Source organism: Acipenser ruthenus, chromosome 22, assembly GCF_902713425.1.
Source record: "Acipenser ruthenus chromosome 22, fAciRut3.2 maternal haplotype, whole genome shotgun sequence".
NCBI classification, from domain to species: domain Eukaryota; kingdom Metazoa; phylum Chordata; class Actinopteri; order Acipenseriformes; family Acipenseridae; genus Acipenser; species Acipenser ruthenus.
This window is the reverse complement of record NC_081210.1, coordinates 19,723,889-19,751,182: the sequence shown is the minus strand read 5'-3', so window position 1 is coordinate 19,751,182 and position 27,294 is coordinate 19,723,889. Positions and strand designations below refer to the sequence as shown.

Here is a 27,294-nt window from a genome sequence, read left to right as displayed (position 1 = left end):
TTTGTTATTTTTTGACCATGTGATTACATTAGGGTTAGACTGTACTTTGTATCAATGACTATATTATTTTAATAGCATTACATTGTATACATGGTTGTAGAACTCAATGTATCTGACAAAAGTCAACAATAAAAGCTCTGTTACATCTTTCACTTTGTTCTCCTCTTTTTTTTTTTTTTGATGAGTTTTAAAATACTGTAGATTTTATAGTCGCTGGTTGTATTTTGTAAATGAAAATCTCAATTCTACAATTTATTCTTGACCTAGCAATATGGCCCCACTGTGTGTGTGTCTTATTTAAACCTTGCCTACAGGTAACGGGACGGGACGAGACGGGATGGGATGGGATGGGAGGGGGGAGGGGGGAGGGGAGGGGGGAGGGGGGAGGGGGGGGGGGGGTTGGTTCCATTTTAGAATAAACCAGTGATAGCAAATAATGTGCTCATTGATGATTGTATTTATTGAGAAATGTGTTTTGCAATGGGTGTATGATGTATGCATGCTCTCTCACTACCCACATGCATCTGAAATTCTGAATGGGGTTCATGCTTTGGTGTTGTGAACACCCCCTGTGGAGAGTCTGTTCAGTTTAGCTACTATTGTGTGCACACTTTTGGATCATTTTTACTAATCTTAAGAATTGCTCGAACACACCACTATTAAAGATAGTGGTTTGGCATGAGTATAACAATTATACATTTTCCTTCCTGAACAGTCTAATCCTGACCCATATCCTTTTGTATGGCTAACCAGGTAGGGATGCAGAAGCTCCTAGTGTTCACTTACACCTGCTAATCAGTAAGTTAAAGCAGGATTATGAGTCATGAATATGAGTCTGGTGGGAGGTTGGACTATGAAATAAATGGCTAATCCACAGTTCATACATTTTTAAACCACTCTCTTTTTTGAATTCCCAAATGTGGAAATTAGAAGCTCCCCCAATGCCTTAAACATACTAATAACTAACTGCTTGAGTGTCTCATTCGCTGCCTGACTTAATCCTCAATCCCTGGGTTCCATAATTAACATCCATCTTAGAGTTTACACAGCTTGTTTATAGCAGCTGAAATTCAGGGCAAGCAGCTCCTAAGATGTAGCCCATAATAACTTAGCAAATCATGGGGAAAATACAGGTTTCTTCGGAGATGCATTTTTTTGTCAGAGAAAGCTTCCTCTGGTGAATAAATACAATATTCTTCTAGTATCTTCTACTGTGTGTAACAACTGGTATGCAAAGGTCATTTTTTTTTTGTTTTGACAGAATGTAAAGCAGTCATGTCACGATTTAACATGAAATAAGACTTCTCTTTAATCACAACTCTTTTTGGTAAGGAAATTGCAGTATTCCATTGAAGACTCTCCACATTTGTGGTATCGTACTGGTACTTGACCTTTTTAAAGACCTTGTAATACATAGAGTGTCTGACAGTCCAATTGGTATCTCCCTATTTTAGAAGTCAAAAGACAGACATTTGTCATGAATTAGCTGGCATGTTATTGAAGTAAAGAATGAGACCCTGAAAGAGGAATGCTTAAAAAATTAATATCTGAACTGAACACTGAGAAGAGGGCTCTGAAATTGGAGACTGAAAAGCATATGTTTGTATTTGTACTTAATTAATTATTACTCCTTTACATCACAGGGGTCAGTCTGCAGTATATTAAGACACATCACTTAAAACAATCTCATCTATAAATTGATGTAAACTCTTGAATGCTAATTCAGTTTTTCATGTCTGTCTAACTAGAGCATTTTTTTACTGTTATCAAAATGTCCAGCAGAGGTATCTCTTGTGCAAATTAAACTTATTTGAAGCGTCAACTATATTTGCTGTTCTATAAGCAAATCCAGATTGATTTGAGACATGTTTTAATAACCTCAGTTTTAAAGGTGAGTGTTTTTCTTTTCTTTTCTTTATTGGTACCAGTTAAGGTTACACCATCTGAAGTTTGAAGGGTAACTGAAATATCTATGGCTAGATTAGTTGCATTGCCTGTACTGCATCAACCACTTATTTTCTGCAGTAAACCCCAAAGAGTTATTAACTGATTGAATTGACCCGGCCAGCATACTGTCTGTGGGGATGGGGGTACATGGCAAAAGGTGTTGCACCCCACATCAGCGCAATCCTACAAATGCCACCACGTCTTCTCTTTCGCAAGGCTCAGTGCAGATGCAATGTTGGTAAAATGGAAGCTGTGTGTGTGTGTGTGTGTGTGTGTGTGTGTGTGTGTGTGTGTGTGTGTTTTGTTTCCGTGCATAGCAATTTATTTAGATTTGTTTTTTTACTTATTTACACTGATAACATTGATGCATAAATTAAGCTACTGAACATATTAAAAGCTTGAGTTCCTAAATGTGCAGATATAATATCTCATACTGGTAGGTTCACAAGTGTATTTATATGAAACTGACATCCTGTGTATATCCCTTCCCAGCTTCTTTAAACAATGGAACATGAAGGTAATTTGTGATTGCCAATGTTTGGACTCACACTTTAGACGTATAATTTCATGTTTTCCCGTGGAGAATTTAGGAGCATTGGTTCTTTCAAACAATGATACCAAATAATTGTTATTTGCAACACTCAAACTCTTTGAAGAGCTGACGTCATTTATGAATCACGGATCAAGCAGGATAATACTTTTGGATGACACTTTATATAACAAAAAAAAAAAAATTGCTCTGCCAAAGCTATCCAACCTCTCTTTATAAGTACATTAACTTTTGCATTCCCTATTTTGTAATACACACTGTAATGTAATGCTGTATGAGTTTTAGCTATTGGAACTCAGTAGTTTATTTTTTTTCTTTTTAGCAAATGCAATTTATTAATTTTTTTAAGGAAGCAAAATCAAGGTTGAATTCAGACTCTGCTGAACTACGTTTTATAAAAGTACAGGGGATATTTTAAAAAGATTATTCTTTAGTTTACTTATATTTATTTAGAAATACAAAACAGTGTGTTTCAGTGTTTCTAAATTCAGCACTATTAAGCCTTTAATAACTTATGTTTATTATCTATATCTTCAAAAATACTCTAAGGTAGAATTCTAAGGTATATGTACACAGAAAAAAACACTTCTGAAAAGTTTGTCTACTTGACATATTTATTGAAGGAGAGAAACATCTGTTATTTTACAGACATGAAACTAAATAACTATGAAGTATAATTTTTAAAAAAAACCCTTTAAAGTGTTACATAACCCTGTGCAATGCTTACAAGAAACACATGGCTTTATCTTTGCTGTATCCTGTGCTGTGCATATTTCACCTGCAGGATTTCTTCTTCTAAACCTTGCAGTGCATCCAGTTCATGCTCCCACCAGCTGCATTGCTAGGGCTCGATCCTTAGAAGCCTTTTCTCCTGGCGAACACTCCAGAGGTAATGTATTGCCCTATTGATTATGACCCATGATGTGTGATTACAAATTTCAAAAGAGTCGGCGATATGTTTAAAAATATAACATTACAATACAGACAGTCAGGGCACAGCAAAGGTAACGTAATGCAGTTCATGTCATCTTTACAGGGTGTAACACTTTAAGCACTCAAGTTGTTTACAGAGGAATCTTCTTTCAGGAAATAGGAGTTAATTAGAGGCATTCAAAATCTGCTGAACATTTAAAAACCGCAACATAGTGCAATAACAAGTATCAGGGGTGGAATTTCAGAAAACTTCTGGGGGGGGGGGGGGGGGGTTACATTTGAAAAGAATGATGTTTGAAGAACGTATTTGATTAGTTTGTGAAGAAAACTTTGATCGTCTGATATGTGATTATGTTATATCCTGCAGTGTCTGGGGTGGGACAAAAAGTGGAAGCCAATGGAGCAACACCATGAGAAATAATACTATAGTTAAAGGGTGGTGGAATTTAGATTTACTACTGTTTAGATCATTAAAATAAAATCAATTTTATGTAAATAAATACTTCTGCTGAGTGCCATTGCCATCATTATGACATACAGGATTTATAAACTGGAATGAGGTATATTCCATGTTGAGGATTTTAATACTTAAAGAAGTATTATTTAAACAATCCCTTTTTCAATACAGTGAGGACTACATAATCTTATTTGGTTAATATGTTAAACCTCTCTTGAGGCACAATTAACTCAAGTAATGAGTGTAGCTCATTTTCTGATAAAAAAAAACAGGAAATCAATTGATGGTAATTTCTACAACCATACATGCTATATAAATGCAATGAGCAAAGTGACACGTAGCTCATTAGCACTGAATTAACCAGGGTGTATTACATGTTGTTCTCCCTGTAGTAAACCATGAGCTATTGGAGTTGCAGGTGTGTGAGTTAAGAGAATATAAAGAATTGTCCTTATATTCTCCATCAATAAGACCAGCTGTTTGGTAACGTGGTACCACAGCTGTATCCAAGGAAATCTTGCCAACATGTCTTATTGCCAGAAAGCGTCTTTGCGAAGGATTTGTAGAGAGACCTTGACTCACACAACAGCACACGGCATCTCCAGCATTTTGCGTTCCAAGTCCACATTTCAGAAGAACTGCTGGATCGTCTTTGTCATCTTTGTTGTAACATGCATGTTGTGGCAATGCAGTGAACTCATCATTGCCTTCTTCCAGTATCCCTCGCAAGAGAGGATCACCTTGGTCAACAATTCCAAGCTGAAGTTTCCCGCTGTGACCTTCTGCAACCTCAACCGGGTTCGCAAGTCCCTTCTGAACTCTAAGTACAGCTTCCTGAAGAAGGAGCTGCCATTTCTGGACAATGACTTTGGCTCTAACTTAACGAGCTACACAGAGAACGATCATGAGTATTCCTACAGTCTGGATTATGCGCTGTCCAAACTGAGCATTGAGAATCAGGCAGAGGCTGGACATCAGCTGGAAGACATGCTCCTGTCTTGTAAATTCCATGGAAGCAGATGTGACAAGAGGTAAGAATATCAACTCTGACAGCACCCATTGAGACTTCATGCCAGGGGAACACAATTCCAGTCCTTGAGGTCTGGACCACTCCTGGTCTTTGTTCCACCTGTACCCTGAATTATTTAATACAACCAATTTAACCTCCTTCCAGGTCCTCATCGATTAATTATTTAATGATACCTTTAAAACCTGGAGGATCTTTAGGACTGGATTTGTACACCCCTGTTTTATACATCAATGTTTTCAGAATATTTAAATTTGTACATGTTTAAAATCCCTGTGTGTTTTGTCTAATATTTTTTGTTAAATGCTTAGTTTCTTCAGTACCTTCTTGCATCACAAGTTTGGAAACTGTTACACGTTCAATAGCTTGACAAAAATGGGAAGCCGTGGGCAGCTGATGAGACGAGAAGTTCTGAATGCCACCAAGGCAGGATTCAGCTACGGTGAGTGCTGTGTCATTGTTAACAATTTCATCCCTTTTTTAAAATAATCACTCCCATTACCTTGTTTCACTTTGTAGGTTTTTTTCTTTTTCTTTTTTTTAATGCCATCGACAAAGTTAAGGTAAGGAGGGTGTTTTTAATGCTGTCACTGAATGCTGTAACAAACCTGAGTAATAATATAATAGTTTCAAGGGCATTATATTTCCTATTTTCACTGGCCATATACTTGAAAATATCCTCACGCAGAAATCTTTGTGCATACAGAGAAGTCTACTCTTCTGTGTTGAAGGCACTCCAGCTTCCTTCACTTATTGATTGTTTATGTGTTACCTGCATAGACTCATCATCTATCGTTAGGATTCTTGGCTTTGTGTTTTTGTATTTTAACACCTTTATTTTCACCCAACTTGGTTTCTTTATTGAGACAACATTAAAACTTGGTAATTGTGCAACCGGTTAATGGCAAAGACAGAGGCTTCATTCAATATAGGGGTATCTGATGGCGAACGTCTCTGTGTTGTGGAACATCAGCACAAGAAGAAGCGAATGAGGCTGAAAGCTGAGGTCCATTTAAGCAATATGAGTGTCACTATAACAGTCTTCACCGTCCTATAACTATTATATGCTGGTTTATTAATGATACAAATAAAGCTGTATTCTTTTAATCATTCCCACTCTTTAGTCCATTGTCAGTTTCATTGGAAAGAGGGAAAAGGTTGATGAAGCGAATACCATTAAGTTTCAGTTGCATTGCAAATAAGCAAAAACTAGCGCTGGTGTTCGGAAATTCAATTGGCTTCAGCTAAGGGGAGGGATTTTGTTTTGCTTCTACCAGGTCTAGTCTTGGAGCTATTCATAGAACAGGATGAGTATTTGGAGCTGCTAAGTCATGCGGCAGGACTACGTTTTATCATCCATGACCAGAAGGACATGCCATTTCCTGAAGACGATGGAGTGAACATCCCTCCAGGGCAGGAGTCTGACCTCGCCATTGTGAAGGTAAAGTAGAGAAATATGTTTCTAATAAAATGATTCACATCTTTTCTTGCCTCCTAATCCGATTCATGGAAAGCCCCTAATCATTGAAATATGCTTTCGCTTGAAGCCTGTCTCCAGGGTGCCAGGCTGGTCGAATTAAACATGTAAACACTAACTGGACAGAGCAATCTTTAGCAGAAATGTGTTTGTTGTTTGATGCAGCTGGTGTCTTTTTCTTTGAAGACATTTAAAAGAAATCGTGCAGCTCTATGCAGTGTGTGTTCAATCATTTACTGGAAGTAAACTAGACCGACTGCCAGGTTCCTAAATGCAGTGTAACAGGTAGTGCGTCAATAAGGCAGACGTTTCCTGTATTTATTTAACTGGCATAAAAAATGTATATTTACACTATTCTTTCAGAAATTGGCATTACACAGCAATGGGTAAACTTCACGGAAATCATGAAATCTGTTATAACTGTGAAAGAAATCCCAGAGGTGCCGTCACCCTTAAAATGTAATTTTTTTAATGTTGCAAAACAGAAGTGTATATCCTTCCACTGCAGCAACACACCCATAAATATGAGCCCTGTTAATTATCAAAATAGACATCTGAGAAACAAAATAGCTATAAATTTAACTTATTGATAATCCACAGATTAAACTTGACAAGGAATGTAATGTTCTCAACAGCCTGGCTGAGCAAACAGACAAAGGTTTAAAAGTACTCAGCAAGAACAGCTAATGTACTAGCCTGTCATCATTCTATTGGAGTTCTGCTGCTGGTCAAACATGAGCAGAAATTGTATTTAAAATAGTCTGTACTGAGAATGCTCTTCAGGTGCAACACCATGAGGTCCCAGGTGTACATTCACACAATCACTTAACAAACTGTAACAGTATCTATAAGAATATATGTACTGAAAATACAAGATTACACCACGAGATTATTTTTGCTAAGCTCTAGAATGTATTCCTACATTTGATGAAATTCAAGTTCATCCCAAGATCTTGTTGCAGGTTTGACGGCAATGTTAATTAAAGCTAAGTGTTTGAAGCCTTAATATCTACTGTTATCTAAGTTGTTGCAAACCTACTGAACAATAACACTATTAAACTATGTTTACAGGATTATTATATACAGTATTAAAAATAAATAATGTATAGGTCAAATTATGTTAATAGACAATAATATAAGGTAAGTCCTATTATTGACAGGTTCACGTGCGTCGACTGAAGGCCCCCTATGCTAGCAAATGCAGTAATGGAGATGGGATCCAAAACTACTACCGAGATGCATACAAAGTTGGGTACACCCGGGAGGTCAGTAACAAGCAGTATTATATGGTACCTGACGTGAGGTATTAACAAGGGCTATGGTGTGCCAGAGATGTAACGGGAGGAGGGTACTTGTGTTTTTTTGCGATTATTTGTCAGTGAAGATAAGGAATCTGTATTTTTATTTCTGCTTTATTTTTGTATTCATTTTATTGATCCAGCTGGGATAAGTTGCTCATTTTTCCTTTCTTCAAGCTAGCAATTTTCCTGCCTTCGACATACACGCTATTGCTGTAAACAAACTGTTTTAATCTAGGCCTGTAAGAAGACGTGTGGGCAGATGCACATCATTAACAACTGTGGCTGTGGGATGTGGGAGTTCCCTGTTCCCAAAGGGATGAATGTGCCTTTCTGCAACATTACTAACAAGGATATTAGTAAGTAGATAATCCATGAAGACATCAGTTCAAGTGAAATAGCCTGTTACTGTGTGATCGCCCTCTTCATACTGAACAGACTTGAAGAGCTTTTATTCACATTTATAAACTAAAAAACAAGCTGCTGATTTTCTATTCGGAAAGAACAGGTGTAGACTAGAAGTAAAAGCTTTGTGAATACTGCCCCTGATCTTCTAGCTCTATACCTTTCCTACATTCAAACCACACTGAATTGCTGCCTTGACCACTGAACGGCTAATGATGCTGTGCTATTCTCTAGATCGCTGTGTGCAGATCTTCGAAGACATGTTTGCTCACGATGAGTTGGACTGTAGCTGCCCACTGCAGTGCGAGTGAGTGAACAACATTGTCCAGCTCTTGTCAGTTCAATGATAATTTCACTTTTACTTGTGCTGTAGTTTTCCGAAGGATCATCTTTTAATAAAAAATACATTGCATATTTTAAAACGTGATGGCATCAGAAAATGTTGTGAATGACATAAAGCTGTTGGGCCCATTCCTTCTTGGCACACTATTGGCCTCAAATGGAATGTAATTCCTTATCTAAAGGTTTCTTTATGGTCTTAATGATTTTTATATAACTACTTCACCTGGTAAACTATGCCATTTCACTTGGGATACCTAATCTACTGTATAGTGTTTAGGATTTTATGTTGTGTGTACTGCCTCCTTCTTTAGTAAATAGTTATTGTAATTAACATCTTTAGGCTCTTCAGAACATGTTCATCACATCTCTTTATAAATGTGTACTGTGGCATATCATGGTAAAAGCTAAGCTCTGCAAAGTGCAGCAAAGCATAATGAAAGCAAGGTGAAGAGTTAAATCACAGATAAGAACAGTATGGTAAATAATAATGGTAAAGTGCCTGTAAACTCACCATGCAATCATGTTCATTTAACAGGGAGGAGATATTTGAACTGACTCTGTCTTCATCCCAGTGGCCCAGTGCTGTCTACATGGTAAGAATGACAGATTCCCTTAGTCATGTACTTGCATTATCGTTTTTGGTACAGTGTATTAATATGTATTTTAAATGATATTTTGACTGCCAGCCACTTGGCCTGAGAGAACCAGTACATCAAATGCTTTTGAAAGTTATTTCAAAATGTAATTTGTGACATATATCTTCTGTTGGGTCTCACAGAGATTGACCTGTCACTTAAGAACACACAGAAAAAAAGCCTGTAAATGCTATATTTATATATGCGTTGTATTTACTGTTTATAATACATACTTAAATTTGTAATTAGTACTGAAACAGATCACCTAATTATTTTTCTGTCTCTAACATGCTCCTTGTAATGTTTTTTCTCTCATGAAAGGGCTGTATACAGTACTTGTTGTAGTATTGTCATGGCAGCTGCAGCACTATCACTTGATTTTAAAAGCAATGTCTCAGAGCCAATAGGAAAAAGAAAATGTCCATGTATTATAAATAGGCAGACGAGCGAGAGGCATTGGGACTTATTAATCAAGCTCAAGCACTGCAGGGGCTAAGTGATGTCAGCTGGTATTCTAGAAAGAGTAATTCAGGCCTTCAGTCTTTGCAGTGACCCTCTGTGTTCCCTCTTGCAGGATGAATCTTCAGTCTTTGCAGTGACCCTGTGTGTTCCCTCTTGCAGGATGAATCTTCAGTCTTTGCAGTGACCCTGTGTGTTCCCTCTTGCAGGATGAATCTTCAGTCTTTGCAGTGACCCTGTGTGTTCCCTCTTGCAGGATGAATCTTCAGTCTTTGCAGTGACCCTGTGTGTTCCCTCTTGCAGGATGAATCTTCAGTCTTTGCAGTGACCCTGTGTGTTCCCTCTTGCAGGATGAATCTTCAGTCTTTGCAGTGACCCTGTGTGTTCCCTCTTGCAGGATGAATCTTCAGTCTTTGCAGTGACCCTCTGTGTTCCCTCTTGCAGGATGAATCTTCAGTCTTTGCAGTGACCCTGTGTGTTCCCTCTTGCAGGATGAATCTTCAGTCTTTGCAGTGACCCTGTGTGTTCCCTCTTGCAGGATGAATCTTCAGTCTTTGCAGTGACCCTGTGTGTTCCCTCTTGCAGGATGAATCTTCAGTCTTTGCAGTGACCCTGTGTGTTCCCTCTTGCAGGATGAATCTTCAGTCTTTGCAGTGACCCTCTGTGTTCCCTCTTGCAGGATGAATCTTCAGTCTTTGCAGTGACCCTGTGTGTTCCCTCTTGCAGGATGAATCTTCAGTCTTTGCAGTGACCCTGTGTGTTCCCTCTTGCAGGATGAATCTTCAGTCTTTGCAGTGACCCTCTGTGTTCCCTCTTGCAGGATGAATTTGCAAGACAACTCAAGAGCTCCGGTGGGAAGCTAGCACAAGTAGCTAGCAACAGTATCAGGTAAGCCATGATGATCTGATTTCCATTTGCTGCTGTTACTAGACAAATATTAACAGACATTTAACTGCTTAAGTGCTTGATTTATTTGGTCTTTTGATTTTTTTTGGTAATTTGGCCATATGTGACCCTTGGCGAGAGCCGAGTTCAAATCAGCTTGAAGTTTTAACATCTACTCTAATGTAATGAAAATCATTTTTTTATTTATGTACCAAAGTTTTGAAAATCAAACGTCTAACAGTGCATGCGAGTTACTGTGTTTCTGTTGGTATTAAAATATAAACATCCTGCTCTATAGCCTGCAAGTCGCGAGTTCGAATCCAGGCTATTCCTTTGCCGATCGAGGACGGACGCCCGGGGGGGGGGGGAGGGTTAGGTCGGCCAGGGTGTCCTCGGCTCACCGTGCACCAGCGACCCCTGTAGTCTGGCCGGGCGCCTGCAGGCTTGCCTGTAAGCTGCCCGAGAGCTGCGTTGTCCTCCGACGCTGTAGCTCTTGGGTGGCTGCATGGTGAGTCTGCAGTGTGAAAAAAAAGCGGTCGGCTTGACGGCACGCACTTCGGAGGACAGCGTGTGTTCATCTTCGCCCTCCCGAGTCAGCGCAGGGGTGGTAGCGGTGAGCCGACCGTAATAAAATAATTGGCCATTCCAAATTGGGAGAAAATAATAAAAAATAATTGGCAACGACTAAATTTAAAAAATAAATAAATAAATAAATAATAATAATAAACATCCCAAAATCGAAGCAATTGTGGTATTTCGATCTACAAGAGTTTTAACAGCTATTAAATAGACTCCCCCTTTATCATTTCTTAAGCATTGCCAAATGTTACTCAAACAGTTTATAACTCGATTCATAAGAGTGAGGTAACCCCCACAATATGAAAATCCTATCAGATGGGTATATCCTCCTCAGTCCCATAACGTTAGTCATTCATAAATCCAATACTGTAGGGTTTTCTGGAACCAAAAATGCACGTTCTAGGTCCTGGCACAGAAAAAGTATATTATTTATAATACCAAAATACATTTACAGTAAATTGATTTTTTTCTTTTGTTTTTCAGGGATAATCTTGTGAAAGTCATTATCAACTACCATCAACTTAACTATGAGCTGATTGAGGAAGACCCAGCCATCCGGGTAATCAATCAATCAAACAGTACTTTATTTATATAGCACTTGTCATACTAAAAGTAGATCAAAGCGCTGTACAGGTCAAAACAGAAGAAAATCATACATACAATTCAAGTGTATAGAAATTAAAGAAAAAGAGAGTTTAGAATTCAGTTTAAAAAAGCTCATATAAAAAAGTAAGTTTTCAATGTTGACTTAGTCATCAACTGATTTAGCACTTCTGATATGAGGTGGCAGTGCAGTCCACAGTCTGAGAGCATAGTGTTGAAAAGCTCTCTCTCTCCCCTCCGTTTTGTGCACACTTGTGGGAGGCACAGCAGGCCTGCATCAGCTGATCTCAAATCACGAGAAGGTATATATGTGACAAGAAGCTGCTTTATATAATCTGATTTCATGCCTTTAAGCGCTTTATAAATCAGAAGTAACATTTTTAAATCAACTCTAAACTTCACTGGGAGCCAGTGCAGTGAAGCCATCACAGGAGTTACATGGTCTCCTTTTTTTATTGTGCTGAGAAGCCTAGCAGCTGCATTCTTTATCAGCTGCAGGCATTTTATGGTGTGACCCAGAAACCCAGCGGACAGATCATTGCAGTAGTCAAGTTGGGAAGACACAAAAGCATGAATTAGTTTCTCAGCATCAGACGAAGAGAGAAATGACCTAATTTTAACAATGTCGTGCAAATGGTAAAAGGACACTTTGGTGACATTTGCGGATATTCGACTCAAAAGATAAATCAGAGTGAAATAAGACCCCTGGATTTTTCACTTCCATTTTTATGTTTGTGGCCAAATTGCCCAGATCTATTTTTAGAGATTTTGTTGCTTCTAGTCGCTGCTGAGAACCTAATAACAGAACCCTGTCTTATCAGAGTTTAACTGCAAAAGTGTTTGGAACATCCACCTCTTCACATCAGTAAAGCATTCAGCTAAGGCTGATACAGCGAGGGTATCAACAGAGATGTAGAGCTGTGTGTGTCATCGGCATAGCAGTGAAAGTTAACACCATGTTTACAGATTATCTCACCCAGCAGTAACATTTACAAAGAGAAAAGAATGGGTCCCAGTATAGAGCCTTGAGGAATGCCACAGACAACCAATGAAAATCTAGACACACAGTCTCCTAATGAAACAAATTAGTCTGTTAGTGAGATATGACTTGAACCATTTTAAGACAATACCGGACAATCCAACACAACTTCTGAGATGATCAATTAAAGCGGTATGTTCCACTGTATCAAATGCAGCACTAAATCTAAAAGAACAGGAATAGATACACAGCTAGAGTCTGCACTTCACAGAACATCATTCACCACTCTGATGAGAGCAGTCTCTGTACTGTGTGCAGAACGGAAACCTCACTGAAACTTTAAGCACTTTGTTACCCTCAAGAAATTAATTCAGCTGGTTTGCTGCCACTTTTTCTAGAACCTTAGCCAGACATGGCAGATTTGAAATAGGTATATAATTGTTTAAATTAGCAGGGTCTAGGTTTAGTTTCTTAAGCAGAGGTTTAACCATGGCCATTTTTAAGGCAGAGGGAACTACTCCTGATGTCAGTTTACTGTTTATTATAGCCAAGATAATTTTACTCAAATCATTGAAAACTGATTTTAGAATTTTGGTTGGAATTGGATCCAACAAGCCAGTGGAAAAATTCATTGGCATTAGGAATTTATTGAGCTCTTATACTGTAATCTGAGAGAAAGATTCCATAGCAAAACTAATCTGATTACACTGCATATACAAAGGAGAGCCATCTGTGGAAATTTGATTCCTAATATTAATAATCTTATTTTGAAAATAATTAAGAAATTCTTCACATTTAAAAGTTGAGGATTCAAAATGAGGAGGAGCATCAGAGTACTGATTTACCAGCTATCAATAATAGAAAAAAAGTAAGTTCTTTAAAACATGTTATCCACACAACCAACACCTTTAATTAAAAACAGCTGCAATTTTTGTAACACAGCCAAATTCAAAACGTCTGATATTCTATGTGTGTACCCATTATCCTCTGCTAGACATATAAGGGTATGCATGCTCCAAAATAGCCAGCTGAACCAGCAATGTCATTGAACATTCCAGAATTTGGTGTCTGTTTTTAATCAAGCTGTCATGAAAACCCAACTAAAAATATAGTGGCATAGTGTACAGTATACCTTGCAGATTGTTAGCAACAGCTGCCACAGTCTGCCAGCCTGACAATTGTTTTAAAACGTATTTAAAGAGTTATTAAAGGTCCCTGTGCCAGAATATATTTTTCATATTCCTGTATAATATTTAAAATGACCCAGGATACCCTTTTTATTTTTGTATTGTTTGTTTGCTGTTGCACCCTTGCAAGTCCCTCTGGCAAAAATTCTTAGTTTTTTCAACACAGATGGTTTGAAATAATTGCAGTTGGTGTTATTTGTCTAATTTTAAGTGTTTAAAGTTTTGGAGATAATTTGAACATAGAACAAAATGTCTAGAAAGTAGAATATGCAGTTTTACTGAGGCAACATTTTAATCAGAACTACCCAAGTAAATCATATGGAAGCATTCAAAAGCATTGTGAAGCCACTGAATTAGTTTGGGATAGAGACAACCCTACCACGATACAGGATTTGTGTATCTCTTATTTTAGACCCCTTATAATGAAGTTAGATTGCTAATTGGAGGGTCAGTGGTTGGATCGTCACTTGTAGGCCAGTTTACCTTAATCAGTTCAATTCCGCATTGGCTGGATGTTAATTTTAGTTCTATGATTGAGCCCATCCATGTCTGGACAGTCTGGGATTCATTTCTTTCCTGTTGTAGTAAGTGTTTAGTTTTTTTAGTGGCAGATACAGTACTGTGTTGTTGTATTATGTAATTTATATTTCACTGTAGACTTGTGTATGTGTTTCACATATTTGAACTGCAAGTTAATAATTGCATAACCCAGATTTCTGAAAATAAAGCCTAAAAATGTTTCTGGGGGTATTGACCTAACACCCAATTCAAGATTTGTCTTAATCTGACCACTCGTATAAATGTTTACTAAGGTAAAGCATACCACAGTTTTGTAAAGCATTGTAAAAGTTAACATAGACAAGCATGGTTAAGAACAGTGAAGAATGATAAAGCGTGTTGAACTACGGAACACTACGCTAAATACAAAAGAAAGGAATAGTAAACAAATACAGTGTAAATTTACCATGCAGTGTCTGGCCAAAAGTGGAAGAATGTTAAGTGTCCTGTAATGTATGCAAAGTTGTGAGGTCACGTGAAGTATTATGTGATGTGTCCTGTGATCTAATTGCCCTAGAAAAACTGTTTGACAGTTGTGCGCAACTATTCAGCAACAACCATGAGAAATCAGATACTTCACAAGGGGCTTGATAGTTGTTGCCCATGGAATCAGCTCATCTCAATGACATGGCTTGCATTGACCAACATGTCCATTAAGACAGTCTCCCGTATGTCCCTGGAATGGCAATGTTTGCTGAAAACCACCACCGGAAACCACTACTCCGGTCCTGTGCAACAATGCCCACATTACAGAAACCTTCGACACTGGAGAACACACACCTGTTTCCACTGCAAATACGTGCCGGCAACGTTATTCATTCTCATACAGTATTTATCAAGTAGGCAACCATTGAATCTTTATTCTTTAATTCCCTGCATTACATTTCCAAAAGAATGCTATGCAGAAAGCACATTGACTTTTCCTATCTATGCCAGTATACAGCAGCTGTGATTGGTGTCTGGTTTCTGTATGCATTACCTCTTACATGTCTCTTGAACCCCTCCCAGGCGATCGATCTCGTGTCCGGTATCGGCGGTCTGGTTGGTCTGTGGATCGGAGTGTCAATCTGCACAGTGGCCGAGTTTCTAGAGCTCCTACTAAACGTCATCATTTTCACAGTGAAGAAGAGACTGATTCGGAAAAACAAGAAGGCTCCATTGAATCCGTACATGATTGCTCACCAAACTTTCAAGCCAATTGTATGAAGATATTGCAGCTAAATTGTTTCACCCAAAACTGCCTCAAGTTCATTCTTGCTAATCATTTACTTATAAATTACAATACACTTGGTTATAGATAATAACTAAGGTAAAACTCAAAAGTAACTAAAGTAAGTCAATTAATATTCTTTTTTTAATTATTATTATTATTACCAGTTATTATTATTATTATTGTTGTTTGTATTTTTCTATTCAGAAATGCACCATTAAATTATGGCCACATGATGGCAGAAGAATACAAAAGAATATGTGTATGGAAAGTATTATTTAAGTGGCATAGCATACAACAGGCTGTGTGGGTATCCTGTCATATGTAGACCCCCTGAATGTACATTCATTCTGAAATGTTTACACACCTGTGATCATTTTCAAAACTGTAGAAATTGAAAAACGTAACTCTTTCATGCATGAAATATTGAAAATAGCTGAAAAAAAGTAGTTTTGCACACACAATAAATGTTTTTTAATTGAACTTTGTTTTTCCCATTGCTTTATCCCCATATGAGGTCATCATGCATTTGTGTCTTCCTTATGCCCACATATCAAGACTAGAAAAAAGTTTTTTTGTATCCATTCCCATATGAGGTTTCCTTAGCATGGTTACAAGTTTCCTGTTTGGCAGCATTTTGTGGTCTTCCACTTGTCATAAATTGACCCAGTACCCAGAATTTGCAAAATTTACTGCCTTCACTCTTCAAAACACCTCCAGCCACTAGAACATAGCCGTGTTTATTAAGATTTTGTAGAAAGTGTTTTATGTACACTATTTACTGTTTTTGTCAAGGTTTGGATTTCAAAACAGTTTAGTTCTTGAGAGAAAATAATACAATAGTTGTGTATCTCCATCGGTCACTGCATGCAGTACCATGTTTCCTATCTATGCCATCATTTATAATGCATATATGTTTTTTCAAAAGTTCACATTTTTTAAATGAATAAAAATAACATATGAAATGGTGGCCAACAGGCATATTTTTGCTGTGGTTGTTCTGTAAGCATGCATGTACTCACACATGCATTTGAATGTATACCTGCCATAATGAAGACTGTACACTGACTCCCAAGAAGTGTGTGTGTGGTCACATTGTAATACGTCTTTAGAGTTGCAGGTCTCTTGTGTGTCGGGTTCAGATAGCTCACCCTAATTAAAGATACAAAAGAATGCAAGATGTATCAAACAGTGGCTGAATATTTATGAACCCTGAATTTCTCCTTAATTAATAGTAACAGCTACATAGGAATAGCAGACTACTTGCATACCAATGTTTTGTAAATATTTGATATTTCTCTAAAATAGCAGGTGGTACAGTTACTTGCACTAAATAATACTGGCACAAAACAACAACATGAACATAAATGTCAAGCAGGCATTCATCAAATCTTTATTTTCAAATACACTGCATGGAGCACCTTGGAACTTTTAGAACTGCTGTGCCTCATTATCCTTTGACAACCAGTTCCTTCTGGTAGGGGGGAGGTTGGATGCAGGTGCCATTCAATAAGCTCAATGACACATTCCAGGGTGTTCAAATATGGTCCAAAATCATTATATATATATATATATATATATATATATATATATATATATATATATATATATATATATATATATATATATATATATATATATATACAGTATATATATATATATATACAGTATATATATATTCACAGTATTGTAATGAATACAGTGAAAAGTAACATAGACAGCTGCTCTAGGCCTTTCTTTGGCTCTATTTTTGAATTTTTATTTTTGTTTTAATAATGGTTCTTAAAGGAGAACGTGGTAGGAGTATGGAATATCACTAAACCAATGTATTCTTTTTGTTATTTGCAATCTAAACAAGAAGAATGCATAGTTCAAGATAAGTGCATGAGGGATCTGTGCTTTAGGTAACCCTTGTGAATGGTGTCTGTTCGCAATGCAATGGTTCTGTACTAAGGGACAACGACAGCAAAGGAGCCATTAGAATGGATAATAAGCCATTAGCAGAATTGCAGCGCAGTATTGAGGGAACCCTTTACCTACAGTTGCCAACCTGTGCACATGATCAACAGATTCTTGAAAATTGCACATGAGTACAGTGTTTAGTGTGTTTGTTTCATTTTAACCCATAGTTTAGGGAGCTGCATAAACATGGTAGCACATGTGATTTTGTTTGGATAATTAAATTAGCAAGGGGTAGGCAACACAATAGTAGATAAGACCAGTCTGCTATTCATATGTAGTTGACTTAGATTTTCAATATGCTTTTCTTTGCTTAGTCTAGGGTTCAATAGGCTGACTTTGCAGTGTTTGTGTGTGATGGGTTGGTTTTGAATGAATTAGTAAACCTAGGTGCTTCTAGTACTATGGTGAAGATAAGAAAGGGTAGTAACCTTGGTTACTGTAGATTTCCAACCAAGTACAAGTTAAACCTATTGCTGCATTAGCTAACGCTAGCATTCTTCACTTCACCAAGTTACAATCATAGGAGAACTGGAAATTCGATTTTACATCTCAGTGGATAAGTCTTGTGTAGATTAGCAAATCTGAAAAGACAATGAACATGCAATGGATACTAATTATAATGAGTGTCCTGCACTGTCACTTGAAACTCTGTCATGCTTGTCTGACATGCCAGACAAATCAGTTTCTGTCATTTACATTTTGCAGGAAGAGTGCTAAAGTCCCAACTGTAACTGATGGTGTGCCATTAATAGAAATCCAAGTAAATGAATGCAGTTGAATGGTATTTATTAAATGGTTTATATTGAAAATTCCAGCTCACCTTTTTTAGGGTCCTCATATTTTTTAATAAATTGTTGTTTACACTTCCCTTATAAAGGTTTACCACTGTATTTTTGCAGTCTTACCTTGATTTTCCACGGTTATGCAATGCATTTACCATAGTTTACCCTTGTTGGCCAGGTTTATTAATATGTCCACCCTTTTACACTTCATGATACCTCACTATCATTTACAGTGCTTACCTATGTTTTGCCATGCTTTCACTATGCTTTATTATACTTTGCTATGCTTCTACTATGGTACACTTTTATAGCAGCAAGCACAATCCATTCTTTGCTATATTTTACAGTATATTTATCTAACCCTGTATACAGTGAAACTCTGTTCCTAACATTAAGAACATGAAAGAGCTCATAGTGCAATATGTTATGAGGACTCTCTGTATATGTAAGCACTGGTTTTATGTGTTTACATTTTTGTGTTACTTCTCTGAGCTTCAATAGTGCTTGCCGCTCTAATGTGGACCCCCCTGCTGCTGTAGGAATCAGCAGGAGTGTGTCTGTTTAGCTCATAGAGTAAAAGAGTATCAAGAGGGTGTAAAGGAGGGATGAGGCTGAAGATCCCTTTAGAGAAAGTCCATTGATCTTCGTCTCATTGTATTTCCATCATGCAGACTTAAAATGTAGATTGTAATTACATTAGGTCTCTGAACTCAGGTCTACTTGACAATATAGACACGTGAAGTTAGGTCACATCGCTACATCTGACTGAGTTATGCTCTTCAGATCTTCAGGGCAATCTTGCTTTCTCCTTCCTCACATAATTAGTTTTGGATAGCTTTTATTTATTCCAGCTATTTCTGGAATTATGTTTTGGTCTAATGGTGTCAGTGGCAGGGTTTCGATGGGAAAAATAAAGTGGTCTTTTGTCTTTTTAAATGTTTCTGTCTGTGTTCTAATTTGCCCTTACGCAATGACTTTGCAGCTTCACAAAGATTTTAGGTTGTGTTGAACAGCAAGTGCAGCCTGTCTCATTTGGCCACCAAAAAAAAAAATATATATATATATATATATATATATATATATATATATATATATATATATAAAATAAATAAGCAACTGAAAGAAAACACAAACCAGGACATGGTGTTACAAAAAAAAAAAAATATAATCTCAACATTTCATAAGAAAGCGCTGTGTACTATCCATGTATTGTTTGCTAACCATTTTTTGACTGCATATATATTTATTATGAACTTATAATAACTAGTGAGCATTTTTTTCAATGGGCTCGTAATACAGGGCACCAGCAACAGAGCGCTAGCCATCAGACTGAGAGGAATTCCACATAGCTGCTGTCTTCTCTCGCTCGCTTCTCAGCTGGAAAAAAAATTGCTCACCAGAGATTATAATAAATGCTGCATGGTGGGGTAGTGTGTGATAAATGAGAATCTAATGCCCACCCTCAGGGTTTACCCGACATCCTACCCCTCGGGTGGGCAATAAATTCTCATATCACACACTACCCCATGCATTATTCTCTATGTTTTACACATACAAATACAATATATATATATATATATATATATATATATATATGTAGTTTTACTACGGAAGGACAGCTTCAGCTATTCTGATCCTTATGGTAGTATACAAACAGAGCTAAGATCCAGCACTTCAGGTTAATTCCAATCAAAACGTTTAGTACAGAACATGTGTCAAAATACTGGTAGTATACCCTACTCGTCCACATTTTCCACTATATAATATTCTAATCATAATCATCATCATAATAATAATAATAATAATAATAATAATAATAATAAATGCCTGAATCCGAATTCTGCAGGGACAGTGCAAGGCTCCAGTGTAGAGGTAGTCCACACGAGTTCGACACATTTCTCAGTAGATGCTAATCCACCAGGGCATTTTTGTAACTTTCTGGAACTTTGTTCTGTAAATCTTGCATCAAGCTGATGTTAAGCCCTGTATTTGTTATTTTCAACAAATTCATGGAACCAACAGTTTTTTTCCCCCATGTTATAAAGCACATCTCAATGATTTAGGCTTAAGAGATTTTAGTCAACTTTATAGGTGTTTGCCAAGTCTGGTGCTCTAGCTAGCCTGCAGCAATAATACAGGAGACCACTGGCACGAATTCTCAGCTATGCTAATTTAATAAATGTTGGTGTAGAAACATGACTTTTTTTGTAAGTAGGTACCCATGATAGATGCAACAGTGCAGTAAGTCCATCTTATTGTCAAGGGACAGAAAAGTCTAGGCTTAAAGCAATCAGCTATCCAATGGCCAAACGCAAAGATTACAAAATTACAAAGGATGAAAAGAAAATCTTTCTGTGCTTTGCAAAGAGCTTAGTTATTTATTTAACTATTTATTTATTGCAAAGAGCTGCATTTTTTTAAATAGGTAGTAGCTTCCGTATTTTTTTTATAACCTTGCTTACTAAACAACTAAACTACTGTATAAAGCTCTATCATTTTATGAGTCAAATAGCGTGAAATGAAACATTGAATAAATTATGTCACATAAAAAAAAAATACTGAATGAAGAGTTCTCTAAACCCCTCATACTTTATGTTTATTTCACAGAATAATTATGAGAATGACTTAGGATCCCCCTCTGTATATTTCAGTTCTGTGAATTTCATACACAGAATGATATTATGACCCACTCTGACGCTACAATACGGATTAGACAGCTTGGCATAGTGACTTTATTTAATAAAGCAAAACATTAATTGTGTCCCTTTATTTAAAAATGGGAGCCTTCATCGTTACTGTGTAGTCTTTAAACCTCTACACCACTGTGTTAAAAATTCCTCTGCAGAATCTGCTTCAGAAATATTCTATTATTTAATCAGTAATCAGGCAATATACTTAGCAATAGTTGGATACTTGACCAAAGTAAATTCTGCATGTAAGAAGTTCTTGTTGTTGCTGTTGTATAGACAGTACACATCAATTTACTCAACAAGGACAAAATAAAACCGTTCAGTCATCTACAAAGACTTCCACTTCTCGTCTGGAGTCATAGCTGACCAAATCAAGAAACTGAATAGCCAATGTAATCTATATGTCTGGGAGACAATTGTATTGACCTGAGCTCTTAAATGATTGACTTTCAGCTTAAGTTACCCTAATCAGTGCAACAGCAACTGTACCTTTTATCCTGTTTTTCCTTAAACATAGTAATCCACAATGCATTTAAATGTGAACCTTAGATCAATACAGAAGATTGTCTACATGAATTGTATTACATAGTAAAGATTCCGCATCACACCTCCCATGAAAGAAGTGGATCCGCTGATACTGTCTTCTTCGCTATAAATGTCAGCATTAAATAGCGAAGAAGCTTTGTTTAAGTAGAAATGCTTCTAATCATAACAAACATTTTTTAAGACCATGTCGTTGATCTGCCATAAATAGTTCACAATTGATTGATAATCTAAGACACTAGTTGTGAATTTTATATTGAGTCTGATGCACTTTTGGCAATAAACAGTTTACCCATAACATTTATATTGGATTACTTTCATATTCAAAGCTTCATCTCTTATTCTGTGAATCTTATTGAGATGCAGCTCACGTTGATTGGATCATACAACGCTGTTTTAATAAAATATGGACCCAGTCAGGTGATTTATTAGTCTGCATGGGATTATATATATATATATATATATATATATATATATATATATATATATATATATATATATATATATATATATATATATATATATATATATGCATGGCTTATAAATAACTAGCTTAAAGATAATCTCTATACTCGTACTTCATTTTAATGTTGAATAATTGTATTCCTGTTGTTGGAGTGTTAATGATGAATACCATTTTAATATGATGTGTTGATACACGGTCATCCTGATGTATGCGCTCTATATGTTGATGATTTTTCTAACCTTAAGCCCTGCATACAAAAAGAAACATGTTTCTTCAGAAAATGTCAGGAAACATTGTTGGACATTTTTTTTTAAACAGCACACGATGATTCCTGCTGCACGCTCCAAAAGTGGAGGAAAGCCTTATTGCACTGAGCTGTGCTGCACTTATAATTGCACTTAAACTTTAGAGGGAACGCATAGAAACAGAGTCGTATGGACAGTGGAGTGGATCCCTAATCATGAGGAGAGAGGAGCATGCCTTAATCTTTTAAATGAGCTATGCTTAAGTTATCTCAATTTTGTTTGTGTGGATTTGAACACTTTTGAGAAGCTGCTGAGGCATGTAGGACCGCGAATAACCTGAAATGGCACTACAATGCATCAGCGTACATCTCAATACAATGATTGATTGTAGCAGGATTCCAAACCATGTCATCTTCTGTAAAGGTCACCGTCTTGCATAGTCACAGGATTGATGACATGCTCACAGCCCCTCTCCTGATTGGCTAAAGGCAAAATGTTTTTCCATAACGATGCTGTCTATTTCATGTTTTGTAATTCTGTTTTTTTAATCAGTTTTTTTGTTTGTTTATTTAAAAACCCCAAACTGCCTTCAGTGCATATTTATATTCTAATATTTGTAACGTTGTAGCGTTGTAACCAGAGCTGACATCCTACTGAGGTCAATCTTAGGTTTCAAGCTCTAGCTGGCACTATTTATAGGACTGCTTGGTATTTACTATTCAACCTCTAAATCTATGTTACAAGGCAAACCAACACAGAAAATTACTACTTTTGTACATTACCAGAATTTTTACATAACCATCAGGACTGATGCAAAAAAACAACCGAGGACATGACCCCAGTGTCCTCATAGCTAATTACAGCCATGTTTGTAACCCACAACGGTCCAGGTGTTTGTTTCAACCAAGAACTAAACATTTTAAACATACATTTTTTTCCCCTGCATAAAACCAGCACTTACAGATGGCCTCTGAGACTTTCAACAGCATGTAGCTGTAAGTGATTGCTTTTTTCATCACCACAATGCAATATGGGTGCAAAAATTAATCAATGCATCAATTATTGATCATCTGTCCTCAAATTTCCCAAGCTTCGATTACATATTGGTAAATCGATGCATCAAATTAGAACCCAGTTTGAAGTCTCCTGTTGCCAATTTGCATTAAAACATTGAGTGCATGAAAGTGTGCTTCTTTTTGTGCTAGTACGGTAGGTTAGAGCGTTGCTAGGATACACACTTTAGGCCTCTACATTAATGTTGGACAAGCCAAATCAGAAGTAGACCTGTTGTATTCACGTTTTCTTGATTTAAAAATGAAGGCAATACGTTTCTTTTTTTTGTTTGTTTGTTTTTGTTTGTTTTTTTAAATATATTAAATCTACCGATTTACTTTATTTTGTTTCAAAGCATGTTGTATTTGGATTATATGGCAAAATTATGTAAAAAGAAGCTGAATTTAGTACGATAGTTAAATTTGTCAGGATTTGTGAAATTAATTCAAATGTTTTGCTTTGCTTTTGGACATAACATGTTCACAGTAATGAACAACCATAGTTCAGATAAAAATGACTTCTGTTAAAATATAGCATTTTTTATTATTACAATGTTAAAGGGACATTCTTTTCAGTTGTTAAGTCCTTCATATTTCTAATTTGAATATAAGTTGTGCCTTTTTGTTTGATTATTATGCACAACGGTGTTTTTAATTATTGGCTCTTCTGTTAAAAAAAACTAATGTTTGTTCTTTATTTTGAAAAATAAAACATCAATGCATCAATTATCATTGATAAATGTCTATACAATAATCAAATTCGAAATTAGGGTGCTGATTCCACCACTACAATGCAATACATTTTTTTTAAATAACTAGTTGAAACAAAAACCTGGACAGTTGGGGGTACTTGAGGAGCAGGGCTGAAACCCACTGCCCCATGGTATTAAGTGCACATGGTCATTTGGCTATGGGGTCTATCCTTCACAAGATGTATTAACATATTATACTTATCACAAAAACAAACACCGTACTCAGGAAAAACAGTGTTGTTTTTTCTATGCACGGGATGACATCTTTATACAAGATGGGCTAGATTTTACACAAATCCTTAACAGCGATTGGTTGATTTCATTTAATAACTAAAGGGAGCTATATCTGCTGACTTAAATGTTTGTCTACTTGACAAACCTTCAAAGTCTTTTTGAGCATTTTGAAGTTATGGACGTGCAAGTTTTATCTGGTGAGAGATTTTTTTTCTGTTTTCTTACCTCACTCTTGCAGTAATACATTGCTGGAGACTGCCTGGAACACACTTTTAAAAAAATGTTCCCTAGTTTTGATCAGATTAACTCCTTTTCTACTGGAATCGCCCACACTAAAATGGGCTGGTATTTCAGACTTTGCTGCCTTACGACAATTCACAGTTGAAGAAATTCCAGCTGAAAGTCTAAATTCATTTGTTTCTCCTTTATAACTATATTAACTGTTAAAACATAACCATGACTCATAAATGCATTTCTAACTAAACTAAACCCAATTTTCCCATCGTGATAAAGTGTGGTAATTACTCAGAAGTTTCAGATCAATCAAACTGAGTTATTGCACACTGACTCTGTAAGAACAATTATTAGAAAGGCCAATGTGACAAGTTAATTCTTCGCTTCTCCTCCACCGTAAATATTACAGACAAGGTTCTTTCTTTTCTTGGCACAATAATAACCTTTTCATTGTTGACTCACTGCTCTCACGCAGTAGGAAAGTGACTGTTATTGAACAGTTTTTTTTGGTCTGAACATCAGCATTCAGCCTGAGATGCTAAATGCTTAAAGAGTTACTTGACATTATTAAATTAGAGTACCACTATGGGTTTTTAATATAGACTATATGTTTTAAAAAATTATTGTATTTTTTGAAACATTGTTAGTGTTATTTATGCAGATTAATAAAGCTTTTTATTAGACAGGAACATATTTTCATCCCTATTTAAACATACCGTTGATGAATAGGGCTTGTTTTAAAAATCCTGAGCACGATAGTGTAATTGTTGTGCAGTATGTGGAATTGATGACTATTTCTATTGGATTGTGTTCTGAACTGGCCGGAACTAGATTTGCAGTAAGGATACAAATGATTATTCTGTTATTGATCATTGGCTCAATGTTGTCTAAACCTCATCAACTGAACAATAGGTTGGCTATTTGTACTCACAGCCTTAATATGCTATAGATCCGTCTTTTCATCAGGTTTAGTACTAATATAGATTTGAAAGCATTAAAGGACACAGAGCCACTAAATAGTTCCAGTAAATCCTACTTAAAATGTATGATCATACATCTCACCAAGAGCATTTTGCATTTCTGCCATTTCTTCCCTTTACAAGCGCTGGAACTCCCAAGGAGTCTTGTGCCTATTAACCAGTGGTTGCTTTTTCTCTGAATAGCATGTTTTCAATGTCGACTGTATTTCTTCCCGTAACCTCTTGAACAAGGATGTGAGGACACAGAAGGGTAGCATCTGTGAGCAATAATGATTCACAAAAAAAAAATCTTGTTTATTCACTAAATCCATCCCGTCTTACTGTCATGTTCTTGTCAGATACAATTGTCTCTCAGAATTCAAGTTCCTCTTTAAGATATCCAGCACAAATCTGCAAGGCTACTCCATAACTATAGATATATTGGTGCTTCTACTTTTGGATGATTCTAAACCAATCATATGACTACAGATGCACTAACCAGACGGAAGTGCCTAACTTACTGGTGTCTGAGCCATCAAAGATCAACACTTTGTTTCCAGTTTAAAAGCACTTACAATTTATTTTTGAAAACTTTTAAAGGTGTCTACATAGTTATCTTGTGTACTGGCTATTATTATTATTATTATTATTATTATTATTATTATTATTATTATTATTATTATTATTATTTCTTCTCAGGCTCAGAAAGATTTATCTTCATTGGATTTCATTTGCTAATATATTACACTAAGGATAATTGAGACCCACAGAAATCAACTCTTAAATTTTAGGAAACAGTAATAAACAATGGAAAACAATGTTCACTATATCATACACTGGGACACATTATGTATATAGCTCCCTCATCGGTTATCTCATTAGTTTGATCTCACCAGCTGTGAAGAGTAGCTCCCACTTTACTTAATAAATCAAATTCTTTATCAGAGCTGTTCCCTAGTTTTGTGAACTTCAATTAATTTGCAGTGCCTGCAGTTTATTATCTGTAACATAAGTAGTTGCTTCCAGATTGTTTTGATTGTATCAGCATTCTAATTTAATAAAACATGCATCAGCCCATTATTTATCCATGCAGTGATGTAGAAGATGTTGAAGTAGTATTCAAGTCACGTCAAGAGAAGAAGTTTTTAGCTGCATGACATTTATAAATTAACTGTGTCTCCATATTTAATGTGCTTCTGGTGTAACCTCCATTTTGAAATGAGTCTATAAAGTTAAAAAAGTTAATTGAATCCCTACACCTGCCAGCTTCCCAAACTGAAGGGATGAATGTGAAATTCAAGTTGTGCACTTGTTTGTTGATTTGATTGATATAATTTGCACGTTTGGTAAATTAAAGTAGTTTGCACTGTTTGTCACAGCCATTCCTCCCCCTTCCCTAACAAGCATATCTATTAACGAGATTCACCTATTGATCGATCATGGGGCAGGTTTAAAAGTCGGATTTGTAGATGCAGCTAACAGTGCTACATAGATACTGATGCAGCTGCTGTCTGTTTTATTTTAAGGGTACGGCACTGAATCGCGCTACCAAGACTACAACGCTGCAGCGGCATTCCAGTCCTATGTAAATCTTCTGATCATGCCAAAGCGGCTTGAATCCGGAATCTAGACTTTAACCTCGTTGCTTTGGCTTACTCCTATGTATGGTAGAAAGATTGTATGTACAGTTTAAATGAGACTGGATTTAATATTACCTGGTAGTGTGATTATCAGCTTTACTGTGTGTTTTAGTATAAGACCATGTGTTTTATATTGTGTAATTCTGTGTTGCCATTTCATTTAGTTTTTAGAATTTCAGTATTATTTGGTTCTTTTTTTTTTTT

The 27,294-nt window shown here is 36.5% G+C and overlaps 2 protein-coding genes across 2 annotated transcripts; both read left to right on the top strand.

Moving 5' to 3' along the window:
* Positions 1-4,255: 4,255 nt before the first annotated feature.
* Positions 4,256-5,919, top strand: LOC131699532 (amiloride-sensitive sodium channel subunit gamma-like). The gene is made up of 3 exons (XM_058996616.1): positions 4,256-4,918; positions 5,226-5,356; positions 5,888-5,919. The coding sequence occupies exons 1-3, from the start codon at positions 4,413-4,415 to the stop codon at positions 5,917-5,919; spliced, it is 669 nt and encodes a 222-aa protein (XP_058852599.1). The 5' UTR covers positions 4,256-4,412.
* Positions 5,920-6,199: 280 nt separating this feature from the next.
* LOC117431111 (amiloride-sensitive sodium channel subunit alpha-like) lies at positions 6,200-16,451 on the top strand. Its single transcript, XM_034051749.3, has 8 exons — positions 6,200-6,355; positions 7,552-7,656; positions 7,928-8,048; positions 8,329-8,401; positions 8,972-9,029; positions 10,351-10,418; positions 11,478-11,553; positions 15,330-16,451. The coding sequence occupies exons 1-8, from the start codon at positions 6,287-6,289 to the stop codon at positions 15,525-15,527; spliced, it is 768 nt and encodes a 255-aa protein (XP_033907640.3). The 5' UTR covers positions 6,200-6,286; the 3' UTR covers positions 15,528-16,451.
* Positions 16,452-27,294: the final 10,843 nt, after the last annotated feature.

What these genes read in the sequence shown, in the direction of transcription:
- LOC131699532 (XM_058996616.1), top strand. Translation starts at nt 4,413, where the DNA reads ATGTCTTATTGCCAGAAAGCGTCTTTGCGAAGGATTTGTAGAGAGACC. An exon ending in GGAAGCAGATGTGACAAGAG is followed by an intron (nt 4,919 to 5,225) that starts GTAAGAATATCA and finishes TTAAATGCTTAG; the next exon opens with TTTCTTCAGTACCTTCTTGC. An exon ending in CAAGGCAGGATTCAGCTACG is followed by an intron (nt 5,357 to 5,887) that starts GTGAGTGCTGTG and finishes GTGGAACATCAG; the next exon opens with CACAAGAAGAAGCGAATGAG.
- LOC117431111 (XM_034051749.3), top strand. Translation starts at nt 6,287, where the DNA reads ATGCCATTTCCTGAAGACGATGGAGTGAACATCCCTCCAGGGCAGGAG. An exon ending in CTGACCTCGCCATTGTGAAG is followed by an intron (nt 6,356 to 7,551) that starts GTAAAGTAGAGA and finishes TATTATTGACAG; the next exon opens with GTTCACGTGCGTCGACTGAA. An exon ending in GGCCCAGTGCTGTCTACATG is followed by an intron (nt 9,030 to 10,350) that starts GTAAGAATGACA and finishes TCCCTCTTGCAG; the next exon opens with GATGAATTTGCAAGACAACT.